The sequence below is a fragment of the Danio rerio genome, chromosome 9 (genome assembly GCF_049306965.1).
Source record: "Danio rerio strain Tuebingen ecotype United States chromosome 9, GRCz12tu, whole genome shotgun sequence".
Lineage (NCBI taxonomy): Eukaryota > Metazoa > Chordata > Actinopteri > Cypriniformes > Danionidae > Danio > Danio rerio.
Window position 1 is genome coordinate 36,071,663 of NC_133184.1, and position 16,974 is coordinate 36,088,636.

Sequence of the window (16,974 nt, forward strand, 5' to 3'; positions counted from 1 at the left end):
TATATTAGACCGTTTCTATGGCTGAAGGGTGACGAATCGTCAACTAAGTGCAAGTGCGTGTTACGGGAGAGGTGGAACAACGAATATGAATAATAATACATTTTATTATAATTTAATTTTGTTTATTTAGCCGCATCACATCATAGTATATTTGTCTTATTAGTCCTAAAAATGAAGAAACCAAATTTCTAAATTAAAAACGAGAAAAATACGCGCATGCGCTTACTTGTTTTAAGCGGCCGCTCACGTGACAGTGGTGTTTCCTGCTGCGAGAAACTAAACAAATCTGACCTACTGCGTTTGTAATCAGATGTAGATTGGGCACAACGGCAGCTCAAACAGACCATTTTCCTCTGCTGCATAACGACAGTTATCTGGCTAGATAGCTTGGAGACGCTTATTAATTACACTGACATCATCTGTTTTTATCGAGCGTGTTTTGATTTACTTTGGCAAGAAACATGATCTCTATCATCCCCAAACAAAACAGACCCGTCGGGGCAATTTTTAGCCTGCTGTTAGGTAAGTTTGATTTTGATATACTGTATTTTGGGATGGAGCACTATTTGGGTTGGTTATTTTTAATTGGTCAGTTCATTATTGTTATTGTAAGAGTCTAAACTACGTGACGCCGTGGCTTATTTATCTTTGCTTTTCATGTTTTTTTCTTTATTAGAAATAGCGTTATTCATGTAATACCTTGGTCTAGGCCTGCTGTGTCAGGAAAGCTGAGATAATGATTGATAATTTGGGAGGAAATAGTTTTAACGTTACTTATTGATGTATATCATTTAAAACAGTGGTTCTCAAACTGTGGTACGTGTACCAATAGTGGTACGCAGGCTTCCTTCTAGTGGTACGTGGAGGAATAAAATATGTCATGTACATGCTATACACATTTCAAAATTTTTCAAAAATTATGTAAATAATATGCCATATGTGACATTTAGCCTATATTTCTGAGGTAATCTGCCACATTTTTTTTTTTACTTTGCAGAGTTGTAGCTGCTTTACTGGGTCTACTACGCTACTGTATTTCAATACTGCTCATTTTTGTGGTACTTGGAGAGACAATTTTTTTCTGAGGTGGTACTTGATGAAAAAAAGTTTGAGAACCACTGATTTAAAATGTATCGATGTCGTTACAGAAAACCAACGTCATTCTACGGTCCTAACAGTTACCTGAATATATGTATTAAAGGAGCCCCCGTATAATTTCGACAAATAAGAAAACATTCGTACAATAAAAATGAGCAATTCCAATACATTTATATACATAAAATGAAGACTCATTATCATATCAGAATCCACCAAAACGTGCATTGTTGTAATGTGCTTTTGACGGGTCATCCCCTCGTGGACGCCACCATGTTGATGTTACATTAACAGCTTTGTGTCCGAAATGTTTTTCGTTCTGTCTGAATAGTTACTACTTCTGAATATGAAATTTATTGCTGTCAAAAAAAGTTATATTCTACATCCACTATGTTGTCATTATCATATGACCTACCAGTGTTAGTTTTGTTGGTTCAGTGCCATTCATCAATCCTCTCTCACGGCCTCATGGAAAAGAAAAAAGTGCTCAGTAATAGTGCACTTCAGAATCTCAGCAGAGTACTAGGTCATTTGGATTGAGGTAAAGTTGGTTTTATATTCCCACATTCAGACTTTCTCATTAATAATATAATTTTAGAAAAGTATTTTTTACAAATTCTAAATATTTAAATTATACTAGCAGCCAATGACTATCAAAGTACATGCAAGTTATTCTTGCATGTGACTTCAGTCAGAATGTTTAAAGTACTGTCGTTAAGAAAATATGAGTAGTTGTCACTGAAAGAATGTGGGGATATTAAACCAACTTTACCTCATAGTCATTTGGATGTTTAGCCTACTGTTTTTAAAATTAAAAATCATACATGTTACACAGCTCACATACTGTTTTACAAAAGCTACATAAATGTATAATGCAGTACATTTTTATTATTATTATTATACACCTTTTTATATAAGACGAATGGAATATTATTTTAAAAATGTTTGTAAATTGAATCTGTTTTTCTTTCTTTCTGATGCAGTCTCATGTCAATCTATAAGCCCTGCTTTAAGTAGTAACAATAGTCAAGTAGGGATAATAAAAAAAAATAAATGAAAAATGCAGACCAACATTCTGGGTGTTCGTGGGGTTTTAAATGGCAAAAACAAAACTTTAGGCTTTAAATAGTCCTAAGTTCACTGGAATATGGTCTTGTAAGTCTTCAATCACTTTAAACGCATCTTAAGTTACCTTTGGTTATGTAAAGCTACCCAATCGATCCAACACATCTCTATAAAACTTTTAAACTTTTTGTAACTGATATAACATTATGTTTTAAAGAGATTTTATTAAGTTGAAAAAAATTGCTTGTATACAACTCTAGGGTCTGATTATTTGACACATTTAAAATATGTGACTAATGGTCGGGTCGGGTTGGGTCGGGTCGGGTCGTGTGTGTGTGTGTGTGTGTGTGTGTGTGTCATTTATTTATTTATACATATTTTTTTCTGTTGGGCCATTAAGAAAACCCTTAGCATTTAGCCCTGTACACGTCTAAAATTTCTTTCTTGATGGTCTTAAAGTCGTAAATTTGACTAGGTGCAACCTGCAGTAACCTTCAACATTATGCTTCTAGACCAATAAAGCTTAGTCTAAAAAATGGCTTATACTATTGGAATAAGCATAGAAAAAATACTGAGTGCATCTAACCACTGCTACAACTTGTGTAAAACCTTGTAAAATAATAAAGTTATCGTCATTACAGCTCTAACCATACACCAGACTTTGACCTCCAATGTTCCGACCACTGCGGCCACCCCTGAAACCAGCTCTCCTCCGGCCTCTCCTGTCACCCCAGGACCCCCAGAGCGGGGCAACTACAATGTCACCAATGCCAATGATACGGTCTGTCTCCTGGCACGCATGGCCCTCCAACTCAACATAAGCTTCACCTCAACCTCTCAGGGCAAGGTACTTACAGTATCATTTTTAACTATTTTGCTAGAAGCTTGAAATATTTAGCTAAATATCTCCTCTTATCGGTGTATGAAAACACAGTTTTATGCTATTTAAACAACTTTTTAGATGACATTTTAATACCATGAATACAATTTTAAATTTCCATCGTATAAATTTGAAATGGAAAAAGACTCCTGCATTTATTTTTATGACAAACAATATGTATATCACTGTTATTGAAAATCTTGGCTTGTTGTGTAAATAAAGGGATTTGCCAGGCTAAAGAGATTTTTATGCAAGTAAATGGGTCAAGGACTAAAAACGTTTTTTAAGTATTGAAATGATAAAATTGCATAATAGTTTACATATTTTCTTCATTAGAATGTTCCCTGTTTATTTTTTCGTCTGAGGTAGAACTAATGACAATCACACATCATTAACATGATTTACCAAGGCGTCCACTACAAGGGGGTCAGCCCTTCAATAGAAATAGCTTTCTGCAATATTAGCTTTCTTTTATTTTACTAATTAAAAATGTATAATATATACATGTGTATTTGACCCCCCACCCCCTATAATGGTTCATACCACTGTGATGCATTCAATCATGCCAATCAATGGAAGGAAAAATATCATTTAACAGTATGAAACTGGCAGTTCTAGAGCACTGATAGGCATCATAGGTATTCACAAAAACACATTTCTTGTAAAATAGGTGTTTATATCTGCATATAGTCTAAAGAAAAGGCAAATTGGGGTTCAACCTTTTAATAGGTAGAAATAGCTCTCTATGCTATTGTGATTCATTCAATCGCGCCAATCAATGGAAGGAAAAATATCATTCAACAGCCTGAAACTGATGGTTCTAGAGCACCGATAGACATCATAAGTACTCACAAAACGTGTTTCTTATAAAATAGGTGCTTGTAGCCCAAAATAAAGACAAATTGGACACATAATTTGTATAGTTTTGACCTACAGTAGTCACTAAATATTCCTCAAAACACTGAAAAGTATACATTTTATTGATAAATTAGATGTAATTTAAATGCATTCATAAATTTGATTCACTGATGCATGTATTACCAATCTACTACCGAAAAAGTTGACCCCCACAAACGTCAATGAGTAATTCGCACACTGTTTATAAGTACAAGTTAGAATGCATTTTTACATCATTTTTATATTTAAGATACATTTTTATATAATATTTCCGTTACACTGAATGGTGATGGAGCATTTCTTCACATTTACACAAAATGGGTCATTTGAAACATGTGAAAGGTTAATTCACCCCAAATAAGTTACTCTCTATTTATTCTCCCTCAAGTAGTTTAAAATCTTTCTTCTTTCAGTTTCTTCTGTTGAACACAAAATAGGATGTTTTGAAGAAAGCTGAAAACCTGTAACCGTTAACTTCTACAGTAGGAGAAACGCATACTATAGAATTATTGGTTACAGGTTTCCAGCTTTTTTCAAAATATCTTCTTCTTTTGTGTTTAACAGAAGAAATGATCTCATGAAGGTTTGAAACAGTGAGAAAATGATGACAACATGTAACTATTCCTTTAAAGTAGACTGTATGCTTTTTTTGTATAGACCATTAAGAGGGATGTAAACAAAATCAATGGTCGTAGTGTATTTCCTGTTTTACATTTTTAATTTCTATAACCAAAAACAGCCACATATTACTTAAATATTGTTATGATAGCTGTTTTAACAGTAAGTTATAAGTGTATTGCCTCTTGTAAAGTTATGAAAGAGTTTGATAACAAGCAGAAGATGTTCATGGGCCAATGACAAGACCACACTGAAATGTCCTTTATAAAATCACTTTTGTAAATGTAATTTGAATTTGCTACAGTGTGCCTTATCTAAATGTAAACTTGTCTTGCATTTCAGCTTGTCCAGGAGGTCTTGAACTTGCATCCAAACCTCGTTAAATTCTCTGGATCCTGTGAGTCGGACCGTGCATCTCTGATTCTCACAGAGGACAACATTACTCTGACTTTCAGCTTCTCTTTAGTAAGTATTGAATCCCCTTCCTATTAGTTCCCATGAAGGCGCCCCCTAAAATGACCTCTCATCATCACATGTGAAACATGTTTGTTTCCTTTTCAGAACTCCACATCAAACAAGTATCATCTTAGTGGTTTGGAGCTGTCAGCTTCATTGCCTGATATGGCTAGTAAGTCAAAATTAAACGAATGATAGAAGATTTAGCTGTTTTGTAGTTGTGTTTTCTGAAAAATTGTATGAATTGTTTTTTTTTTTACAGAGGGTCTTGTGGTCAGAAACACCACACTGAACTACTTGGTGGGAACGCTGGGCCACTCTTACATGTGTCAGAAGGAAAAGACCTTGAGCGTCACACAAAATTTCTCTCTCAACACCTTCCAACTTCAAGTGCAACCTTTCGGTGTCAAGGGAGATTTTGGAGCAGGTGTGTTTTTCTTTCTCTTCATACCATTTCTTAGTTTTGTCCTTCAATAAATCTTCTGGCTTTAACACACAAGAATAAAGATACATTTAATGCTCTTCTGTTTATTGTTGAACACCTTGTGATTAAATAAAAAGTGCTAATGTGAGTGTAATTAGGTGTAAGTAATATGAATAACAGCAAAAAATAGGCTAATTTTTTTGGTTTGATACACCATTTAAAACATAGTCGACCAATGAGATTTAAATGCTTTTATGAATGCACTATATTATCTTTGCGTTAAATTACCACTTATGCGAGGTGTTTGTAATGCAGCGTCTATGGGACTAAGAGTAAATTTGACGTTATTCTCTCTTCTGGCTGCTGTCATCAGTCTGAGACAATTTTTTTCTTTTTTTGAAAGTGTTAATAACATTATCGTGGCATTTTTCTTATATTATTTAAGCAAATAGGGTTGTAAAAAACACTCTATACTCTCAATACTCTCTATACTCTCAATACTCTCCGATTAACTGCGCTGTAAGTTTACCCAACTATGATTACTTCCGCTACTGAGAAACCCAGAAATGTGAAAAGGGTCTATTGGCACTTTTGTTCACATTCCTGGAGTTGCTAATTTTACAGTAAACATGACTTAGTGGTGCTCAAGCACAAAGTGGTGTAGGCGAGCACTAGGGCTGGGTGATTTAGGGAAAAAAACAAATCTAGGTTTTTTATAAAGTTTGACCGATTTAGATTTTTTATTTTTTTTTTTTATTGTGTCACTAGTCTTCTCAAAACATTACAACAACATGACTGAAGTAACATTCTCTTTAAAAGTAACTTGAAAAACCATCTGGTTAAAGAACATTGTATTTTTAATGGCCATGTCATACAAAAATTGCTCAAGGTGTAAATAAATGTAAAACAAATTCACGGGTTAAATAGCCTTGCTGAAGATTTGAATAAGAAATATTTGTGTAAATACTGCATTTGCAGGAATACAGACAGATGTATTTTTGCAAGTTTTGCTGAGCCTAGGAAAGATTGGCTGTCAGCTCGGCTTAGACTGTCTTCTGATTGAATGACAGTTTGTAATGCTGCTGCCTTTTTCTTAAAAAGATACAGTGAAAGAAAAAGGACTGAACATGGAAACTGTAAAGCCTAATTTAACCTAATGTGTGAAGTTGTGGACGTATAGCAGGAGCAAATACAAGCACCAGATGTGTGTCTAATATAAAATAATAAATTTAATCTATTTTTCTTTTTCCCCCTGTAAATACCAATAATTTGATGCGCTTTGCTCCACTCTCTGTATTATGCTGCCTGATCTGTCTGGTTTTCAACTAGGTCCGCTAAATGATGTCATGGGGGCGGGTACTTTCATTTTCACTGCTACAGTCCCTCACTACTACTCTCGTTCAAACCAAAAGATCGGCGCGGTTTTTCACATGGTAGGCTTTTATGTCCTTCATACATGTTGAGATCGAGTTTATCGACTTGTTGAGGGAATGTCTTGACAATCCACACAGACGTGCAACAAGTAAAATCCTACATGACTTCACGCTTTAACAGGCAGTCAAGCAGGTCGCACACCAGAAGTGACACGGCGCGGACATGAGAGTTTAAACTATCACACACCAAACGGGCACATTCGCATGATATTTAACATGAAACTAATCAGATGGCGCTCTGTGGGCCGGCTGAAATGAGAACTGCTTCGTGTATCGTGGCTGGGCAGTGCCGGTGTGTGTATAGAAACCTGTTCAGAATTCTATAATCCATTAATCGAAAAAATCGGAAAAATCGCCTAGCCCTAGCGAGCACACATTTCTAATGATAAAGATGATGCATTGAGGCAAGATGAATGTTTCATTAGAGTCTGAATACAAAATGATGATTTTGCGACTACAGTAGATCAATCACTGCATCTCCTCTTCTGTGCAACAAGAGAGTGTCAGCTATGTAAATTTGTGCAGCGCCACCTGCATCTGTGCGTGAACTTTGTAACGACATTGTGTGTGACTCATCGTTGCAACTCCACATCAAATAATCATTGAGGAAGATCTTGCTGTAGTATTTCTCACAAACGTTATGTGAGATCTGCTTCCTTCATGTCTGTCACTGTGCTGTTTATCTGATGCAGCCGAGGTGGACATTGAGGCACACTCTGACAGGCACGTTGTCTACTGGGTGTTTTGAGCTGAAACTTTACAGACACATTATGGATACACAAAAGACTTATCTTAAATCTTGAAAAAGGAGTAAAGTAGGTGCTCTTTAAAGGTAAATTTCACCCAAAATTGAAAATGTACTCACTATTTACTCTTACTCGTGTGTTTACAAATCTTTTAGAAGTTTTTCTGTTATGTTGAACACAAGAGAAGATATTATAAAGAAAGCTGAAAACCTGTAATTATTGACTTTCAGAGTCAAAACAAATGCGACGGAAGTCGATGATTATCAGTTTTCAGCTTTCTTCAAAATATCTTGTTTCATGTTCAACACAGGAATGACACTAAACAGGTTTGTAACAAGTAAATGATGATACTTTTTATTTTTGGGTGATCTATCCCACATAAAACATATTATATAATAATAAATAAAAAAAATCAAACTCATATTTAATATAATGGGAGATTCAGACACTCTTGGCATAGACACATTTCTTCTCTTAATGTAAATGAAATGTAACCGCCTTAAGTAATTCATCCTGTCATGTTTACTATTCTGAATCATGTCTAAAACATTGCATTACTTGCATATGTTTAAACAAATCTCTCATTGGTCTCAAATTCTTCATTTATGAATCACTTTGAAGGAAAGCATCTGAACTTGATTAATGAACTTGAATGAATAGTGCAACTAAACTGTTCGTTTGCTTAACTGCTTATATTTATTCCTCTGTTCTAGCTGAGGAGTGCGAGTTGGATGAGGACGACATGTTGATCCCCATCGTTGTGGGCGCTGCATTGGCTGTTCTAGTGCTCATAGTGATCCTGGCGTACCTGATCGGCAGAAACAGGAGTCACGCCGGCTACCAGACCATCTAGACTCCCCTCATGAATCATCTTTAAGCCAGGATCTGGAGACGCCACTGATTTCTGCTCTAATCTGGACTGCAGCCATCTAGTTTTTAACCTGCCCTGCCCTCTGCTGGTGTCTCCCACTGCCTCTGCTCAGGTGGATCTGACCTTTCCTGGACTTTCTGTTGTATTATGTTAAACATAGTATAATTAATTCATACTAAAGGGCAAAAGAGGGGGGCTGTAGGTCAAGCTTGTTTCCAGCAACCAGATTAAGCTCATCTATCTGTTGTGTCATTTAGGCTTAATCTGGGTCTCTGAAAACATAGAATTTTTTGGTACCTCACATTCTTTAATTTATCGTTGTGTATTTATTTATAGAACTAGGGGGATTTAGGGAAACTGAGGATGGTTGTTACTCAGTCTAAAAGGGACTACAAATTTGACACTTTTTTTTTTTTTTTTTTTTTGGGTTAATAGTTGGGATTATAAAAGACAGGATTGCTTCTGAGATTCACTAGATTGGACATTTTATTGCCGTTAACAAAACCTTGCATAACAGTTTTGACTTGGATGTTAATTCTATCATTTTTAATAAGGAAAAGTTCGACCTGAGAGAATTTATTTTGTAGAATAGAGTACCTGTTGATGGGATTGTTCCCCCCAAAAAGGAAATTGAAATTAATTTACTTGCCTTCAAGTGATTGCAAACCTTTTTTTAGTTTCTTTTGTCTGATGAACAAAAAGATATTTTGAATATGTTAGAAACATTTAACCAATCACTTCCATAATAATGAAAGCATACTATAGAGGTCAATCGGTTTCCAACATTCTTCTCCATCATTAAAAAAACAAACAAACTCAAAATGGCTGAGTAAATGATAACAGTTTTAAGTTTGGGGTGAATTATCCTTTTAATAACACTAAATGTTTCTTTGTGTCCCCTCATACTACATATCAAAACTATATAACCCGCTTGCTTCCATTTAGCATGGTATTTGCAGACATTCAGAAGCATTAAAGGGAAATTCTGCTAGATTGCTGAAATATTATGGTTTTGCACTATGGGATGTACAAAGGGTACGATTTACACTGACATAAGCAGAACATTCTCAGCAACTTGAGGTAGGTTTAAATTATTATGGACCCAGGTAAATGGTTAACTGTTACAAACACAAGGAGTGCACTGAGAGAAACACCGTTTATCATAGGGTAAATGAATCTCTCCTTTATAATGGGCGTTCATATGGAATGATTGCATATGTGGAGTTGTTGTGGATATTGAAGTGCTGCCTTGATTGCTGTGAAGTTCATATTGTTTTAAGGGAATGCGATTCTAAATTTCTAAATAAAAATGAAAAATAAATAAAAGATGAATTCTACTGGTTGTTTATGTCTTTTAGTTAAATATTGACAGTAACAATAAGCACAAAACTATGGATACTATGCTATTAAATATATAAAAAATATAGAATTGAAAGATTAAAGTCACAATAATTTTTTTTATTTTTTATTTTTCAGTGTCAGAATTGGCCTTCCATAGATATCAGCTTATTATCTGTAACATATGAATAAAATAGAACAGCAAAAATTATTTATTGTGCTTAAAATTCCTCTCAAAATATCTTTGAGATATATATTTTTTTTTCCAAAATACCGGCATAAAGATTTTGAAACATTTGTTTTTGCCAAAAATAAGACATTTCTGAAATATCCAAAGAAATAACTGCTGAAAATTCACCTTTTTAAAATAGAATATAAACTGTTTTAGATAATGTAATAATAATCTTGTTAGTTATACAATTCTTAGTGAGCATTAGACTTCATTCAAAAGATAAAAAAATAAGTCTTACCATCCCCAAACTTTTCACTGGTAGCATATTTTTAAAGGATTCATGTAAAGCATTACCAGGCAATTACTTTTTGTCCAGATATAACAGAATAACAGACTCCTATCTTGCGTGTAGTTAGAACCGTCTATGTTCACCATTCAGTTGCGAAGGACTGTTATTGGCTCTCAGAAGTAATGTTATTTCTACACATCTTCCTGAGTTTAGTGATTGTTGCTGTAGAGAGACCTCCTGGCTCCATAAAGATTTTCTGAAGACATATAAACATCCTTTAGAACACAGGTCTCAAACTCAATTCCTGGAGGGCCGTAGCTCTGCACAGTTTTTACTCAATCCCTGTCAAACACGGCTGATCCAAATAGTCGAGGTGCTCAAAAGAGTCATGAACACCTTCATTAGTTTGATCAGCTGTGTTTGATAGGGTTGGAGCAAAACTGTGCAGAGCTGCGGCCCTCCAGGAATTGAGGTTGAGACCTATGCTTTAGAACAACACCAGCTCTGTAAATATTACTTAAATCAACAGAATGTACCTGCATGAATGAGTGGCAGTCCTCTACATACTCTCCACGTGTGATCTGTTTAAAGCCTTCGCAGATTTCTGGGAGACTCTTTGCCTGTGAGATGAGGTTCTGATTGTGTCGAATTAGAGTCAAAGCCACACGGAACAGAATCTTGGATCCCTCATAGAAAAGACAGTCCCATATTCTTAGCACCGTCTGAGAAAATCACAATGGCAATCATAATTTTAAACATCAGTATCATAATACAATATTTTCAGAAAGATTGAAAGTTGTTTCATGACTGCTGATTTCTTAAAAGTTTATCACTGATCCATTTTTTTACAACGAACAGCCTTTGTCTTCATACCTCTACAGGAAGGACGTCAACATATAGGCAGATGAACCAGCGTGAGACCACCAGGGTCCACATTACGTCATGCTGATTCATGGTCTGCCAAACAGCAGGAACCTTGCTTTTGACAAGCTCACCAAGCACTTCTTGATCCACTTTAAGCCCCAACATTGTTTGTGTGTAATAATCTAAATGAAACAACACGTATAATAAAATAATTAATACAGAAGTTACACTTTAAAAAATTATTTGACAAACAATCATGACAACAAATCATACCTTTATGTTACTTTAACTTAATTTAACTAAATGTCAACTAATTTAAACAAATTAATCAGTTTGATATAAGTTGAGGCGGCATAAATATATTACAGTCCAAGATATTTTTGAGTTTTTACGAGTTACAAAATTGCATATTTAGATGTCCTTGTCCAGTTTCCTCCACAGTCCAGACATGCGGTACAAGTGAATTGGATAAACAAGATTGGCCATAGTGTAAAAAAAAATAAAAAATGAGCATATGTTAATATTACCCATTATAAAAGTATTAAAAGTATCATTAAAAAAAAAAAGAATAATCTATTTTCAGTAGTGTAAAGTAACACATTACAAGTACTCAAATTACTGTAATTGAGTAGTGTTTCTCAGGAATAGTAATTTACCAAGTAGTTTTAAAAATGTGTACTTTTCTTTGAGCACATTTTTAGGCTGTTCAGTGATTTTTACTCCACTACTTTCCTTCAACCTTCAGTTACTACTTTATTTTTTCTTGTCTATAGGGATCAGAAAAATCAGTCTTGTGATCCTTGTCCAATCAAATCGCACATAAAAGTAAAGAGGTACAGTAAATCACACCATAATGAACTACCACAAGATATGGGCGATTTATAATTGCAGCAAAAGCATTAAGCGAGTCCAAGAAGATGTCCAAAATCATGTCACTGATGAGAAGATGACAGATGTTTACTGTATTACCGAAATGGCCTTAAATACCCAGTGGGCACAGGACATCAACATGACGTCAGATTGACATTCCACCCCATTGTCATGGGGAGGTTTCATTTTGTTTGGAAATGAAAATCGGGTTGACATCAGAACCCCAAGTCCGGTCAACACCAACGTCCATCCTAAAATCAACCAAATATCAACGTCTAATGATGTTACAGTTTGACATTGTGTGGACGTTACCACTATGACGTCTATCAGATGTTGGATTTTGGTTGCCAAACCTGACAAATGAATGTCAGTATTTGACGTCAATATGACATTGATTTAAGATGTTGGCTCAACTTTGGATTTTGATACATTTTTAACACAACCTAAAATCAACCTAATATCAATATCATTTGACGCCGTTAATGGAGATCAAAATAACATGGTCCTTAGACGCTGGCTAGACATTGAATTTTGGTTACCTGACATCACAGCCTAAATTTAATCTAATATTAACATCTAATGATGTGTGCCTGCAGGGCAATAACTAAATGCACTATGGAATGTTACGTTTACACACATCAACAAATTGCATGTAAATGCATCAGCTTTCAACAGCATAATGCTCACTGCTTACTACTCTTGAGTACTTTTGAAAGGTCTCATACTTTAAGTAATATTTACAAAAAATACTTTTACTCACACTACATTTTAGGCAAGTAATGGTACTTTAACTTAAGTATGATTTTTCAGTCCTCATTCACATCGTTTTTGATAATCATAGCCTAAACCAATGCCCAAAAAGCTATATAGCTATTGGTTAACATTTTTCTCTGCCCACAGGATTCAGGTGATGTCATCCGAAATAATGTTGCTTTAATGGTGGAACAAATATGATTAATGTAGTGATAAATCTGTGTTTTATATTTTCTGAATAAGTACTGGTTACAATATGCATCAATATATGAAGTGTTCAGATGCAAAAACCTCAATGCAAAGTGCCATCTGGAATTTTCTTCTACAATGAGCATTCTTCTTATGTTTATGTTCAGTTATTTCATGTTAAAAGTGATAAAAAATAACCTTTTCTTTGCCATGAAAGTGAAATTACAGAATCAAGACACAGGAGCCTAAGAGAAATGCAAAATTTAAAAGAAAATTTAAGATGACATTTGGAGGTTTTTGCATCTGAACTCTTCATATATATAATAGATGCCTCATTATCAGCTGTTTACAAACGCAACACTATGGACCACTACGTGTAAAGATTCTGCTGTATTTGAGTGTACCATAGTTATACACATGCATGTATATCAATATCTGCAAAAGATTTCACCAGATGATTTTGCTAAATTGACAATAAAATAAGATAAAAGTTACCATGATGTTAAAATCATGTAGTATTGATGTAATACATTTTAAAAATCAGGAGCCAAAACATTCTCTCTTGTAAAAGATTATCACATTTCTTGTGGGAATTTACATAGTTTTTAGAACGGAGTCTGAGGCATCTCGGAAAACCTATTGATTTTTGTGGCATCTATGCTCATATGTCTATGATAGTATATACAATAGCAGTTAAAATTGACCGACCTGGTAAGATCCTGCCGATTAAAGCATCCATTAACCAAAATGACTTCTCTTCATCTTTGGTAATGATGAGGAGGTAACCAGCAATAAAGTTCATTCCCTAAAAAGGCAACAAGGGATACATTTCAGTACCTGATTTGACTGCAGACAAGAACAACAGGTTCTGTCATAATATTGACAGGGTAAACAATGTAAAATTACAGCCATGTTTTGCTTCCTCACACAGCATACTTGACTATTCAGCAGTATCTTTACACAACAATAGGTTTAGATTCTCATCTGCAATAGGAAGTTCAATACATCCTGGGTTCAGGTGTTACTTCAGTAGTACCTGACAGTAACCAACATCCTTATTGTGGTGTCCGTAAGCCAGAAGTACATTAAACAAGGCTTTCTGTAAACATGACTGGGAGGAGTGACGAAACTGAATGTTGTCAGGAAAGGTTCTGTGCATATCTGAAGAGGAAACAAAGTTTAGATTAAAAAAAACAGTTCAGAAATGGTTTAATGGGTAGACAAATGACTTACCAGCATGTATGACCTCTTCTATTTTAGGGTCGTGCTGCTCTGTCTTTAATAGAGCCTGATAGTAGCCAGGATTCCTCTCCAACTGGTCTTGGGCTCCACTGAATGCCATCCAGATTTCGGTGCGATGTTCACATGGAATCCCTTTCCTCACATATCGCTTCACTGCAAGCCAAAATGACAACTTTCTTTCATCAATTTTCTTTTTGGCTTGGTCTCTTTATTAATCTGGGGTCACCACAGTGGAATGAACCACCAACTTATCCAGCATATGTTTTACACAGCAGATGCCCTTCCAGCTACAACCCATCAATGGGAAAAATCCATACACGCTCCTTCACACACACACACACACACACACACACACACACACACACACACACACACACACACACTACACACAATTTAGCTTACCCAATTCACCTATACCGCATGTCTTTGGACTTGTGGGGGAAACCGGAGCACCCGGAGGAAACCCACGCCAACACGGGGAGAACATGCAAACTCCACACAGAAACGCCAACTGACCCAGCCGAGGCTCGAACCAGTGACCTTCTTACTGTGAGGTGATTGTGCTACGCACTGCCACCGTGCTGCCCAAAAATGACAACTTTACGAAAGTAAAACAGTATTTGTCATCCCATGGCCCAGCTAAGTGAATAAAATAAATAACTAAAATTACTAATTCAACATTCGATTGTCAGACTAGCGCCTGAAATTGTTCTTGCATAACAGCATGATAAATTCTCCTTACAAAGAGACAAAAACTAATAAAAAAACAGGACACCAACACACCCCGATGTACAAATCACTTCTTAAATATTACTTTAATAAAACTTCGGACTCTAAATCAACGGTTAGACTTTAATAGTAAAAATGCATGATTCAAGACATGACATGGGTTTGGAATTATGTGCCTTGTGAGGTTCCTGTAATATTAACAGTCATATAATTTCTCAAGAGGCTTTCCTACTATCTAACAGATTTTAGACTGGACAGACTCATACACTATTCAGAATTACAATACTGCAAAACACTCATAGGTACAGACATAAAAAAAATGTTCAAGAATCTTTTTCGATGCTCCATAAGATCTAAGTTGACACAAAAATTATATTAAATTCACCCACCTTTCAGATTCTTCTCCATTTTTCCAGTGCCCTGCAAAAGCTTTGACCACTTTTTGGACCTTCTAGTGACAACAGCTAAATAGTCAGACATCAGCTCCTCATAGGATTCGTAGTTGAAATCGGATTTCTCAAATCCATATTGGTCAACCCTGCAGAGACATTTTATATGTGATGACTTTATATGTTTGTTAGTATGTGTGGAACACTGTAAAATAGTTTTTTTAAATAAAACTATTGGTTAAGATTCCCTTTTAGACATTTTTGAAACTGCGTGTCAGCTGTTTCTGCTTACACTTAACAAAAGGCTTTTGCTGCTTGTTTAAACTGTTTATTTAAAGTGAGTTGAATCAACACAGTTCTTGAGTTTGTTTTGGGGACAACTTAATTGTTTTATGTTCAGTTTACTAAAATTGGTAAAAACAATAAAGTTAACTTGAAGGAATTGTGTGGCTTTTTCCCAGTGTAGTGTTAAACTGTTACTATTAGAATAAGTTGTACATTAAGGCTATACAAACTTTGTCTGCTAATGCTAGAAAGATAACAATCACCTAATTAAAATACGAACTAAAATACGACCGATTTATAATTATTTTCTTTAATTGACGTTTTTTTCTGAAATGTCTTTTTGCTCTTTTAACTACGCAAACATCACCTGACCTACAGGTGTTTTACTATATACGTTACCCGTTACAAAGCAAATAGTTATTTTTGGCAGCTAATATCACTTCTTCATATAAATATAAAGTTAAATCCATACCTCTGACAGTCGCTGTTGTCTGAAGTAGCAGGACATTCCGTGCTTTGTTCAGAGTGACTCTCCATGTAGAGTTAGATATGCGTCTCTTCCAACGGACAGTATCTGAGTAGCTGTTTTGTGTAAACTCCTCCCACACCTGTCATGTGCACCGGACAGGTTATGCATTTTACCCGAGCAACAGTAGGCTATAGGCGTAAGCAAATACATATTCTGTCCCTCATATCTAAGAAATATGTCTTGAATGATAAAATTGCTACCTAGGTTTTAAATAATCAAATAAATAAATCCACAAATTCCTGCATAAAAAATATAATAAATAAATAAGTAAATAAATCCATAAATTTCTGCATAAATAAAACAATGAATAAATATGCAAATAAATAAATAAATAAATACATCCATAAATTCATGCATACATAAAACAGATAATAAATAAATATGCAAAAAAATTATTAAATACATCCATAAATTCCTGAATAAATAAAACAATTAATAAATAAACATGTATAATACAAATTCCTAAAATAAATAAATGTTATTCCCCCAACATCCTTGTAAATTTATTTAATTATTAATCTGCCAGAACTATTAATTATTTCTGTATTTACCTTTGCAAGAATTTGTAGATTTGTATTTATTTATTTATTGTTTGCATATTTATTTATTTATTGTTTTATTCATGCAGGAATTTGCGTATTTATTTATTTATTTATTTATTTATTTATCATTTATGTATTGTTTTTGCTGGTTTCGTCCTCCATAGACCGTAATATAATATAATATAATATAATATAATATAATATAATATAATATAATATAATATAATATAATATAATATAATATAATATAATATAATATAGGCAGTTCATTCCACTGTGGCGACCCCAGATTAACAAA

General features: G+C 34.7%; 2 protein-coding genes across 3 annotated transcripts; one reads left to right on the plus strand and one right to left on the minus strand.

Annotated features, from left to right (window-relative positions):
• Positions 1-233: 233 nt before the first annotated feature.
• Positions 234-9,822, plus strand: lamp1b (lysosomal associated membrane protein 1b). The gene is made up of 6 exons (NM_001326532.1): positions 234-522; positions 2,802-3,007; positions 4,898-5,020; positions 5,117-5,183; positions 5,274-5,438; positions 8,328-9,822. The coding sequence occupies exons 1-6, from the start codon at positions 462-464 to the stop codon at positions 8,465-8,467; spliced, it is 762 nt and encodes a 253-aa protein (NP_001313461.1). The 5' UTR covers positions 234-461; the 3' UTR covers positions 8,468-9,822.
• Positions 9,823-9,922: 100 nt separating this feature from the next.
• grtp1b (growth hormone regulated TBC protein 1b) lies at positions 9,923-16,167 on the minus strand. 2 transcript variants are annotated; one of them, XR_011016725.2, is made up of 9 exons: positions 16,078-16,167; positions 15,321-15,469; positions 14,194-14,355; positions 13,997-14,121; positions 13,669-13,765; positions 11,158-11,330; positions 10,821-11,006; positions 10,294-10,540; positions 9,935-9,998 (listed from the first exon to the last, which is right to left on the minus strand). XR_011016725.2 is itself a non-coding variant. In NM_001017810.1 (8 exon segments), coding segments are annotated over 8 exon segments (1,050 nt in total). In that variant the 5' UTR covers positions 16,143-16,154; the 3' UTR covers positions 9,923-10,447.
• Positions 16,168-16,974: the final 807 nt, after the last annotated feature.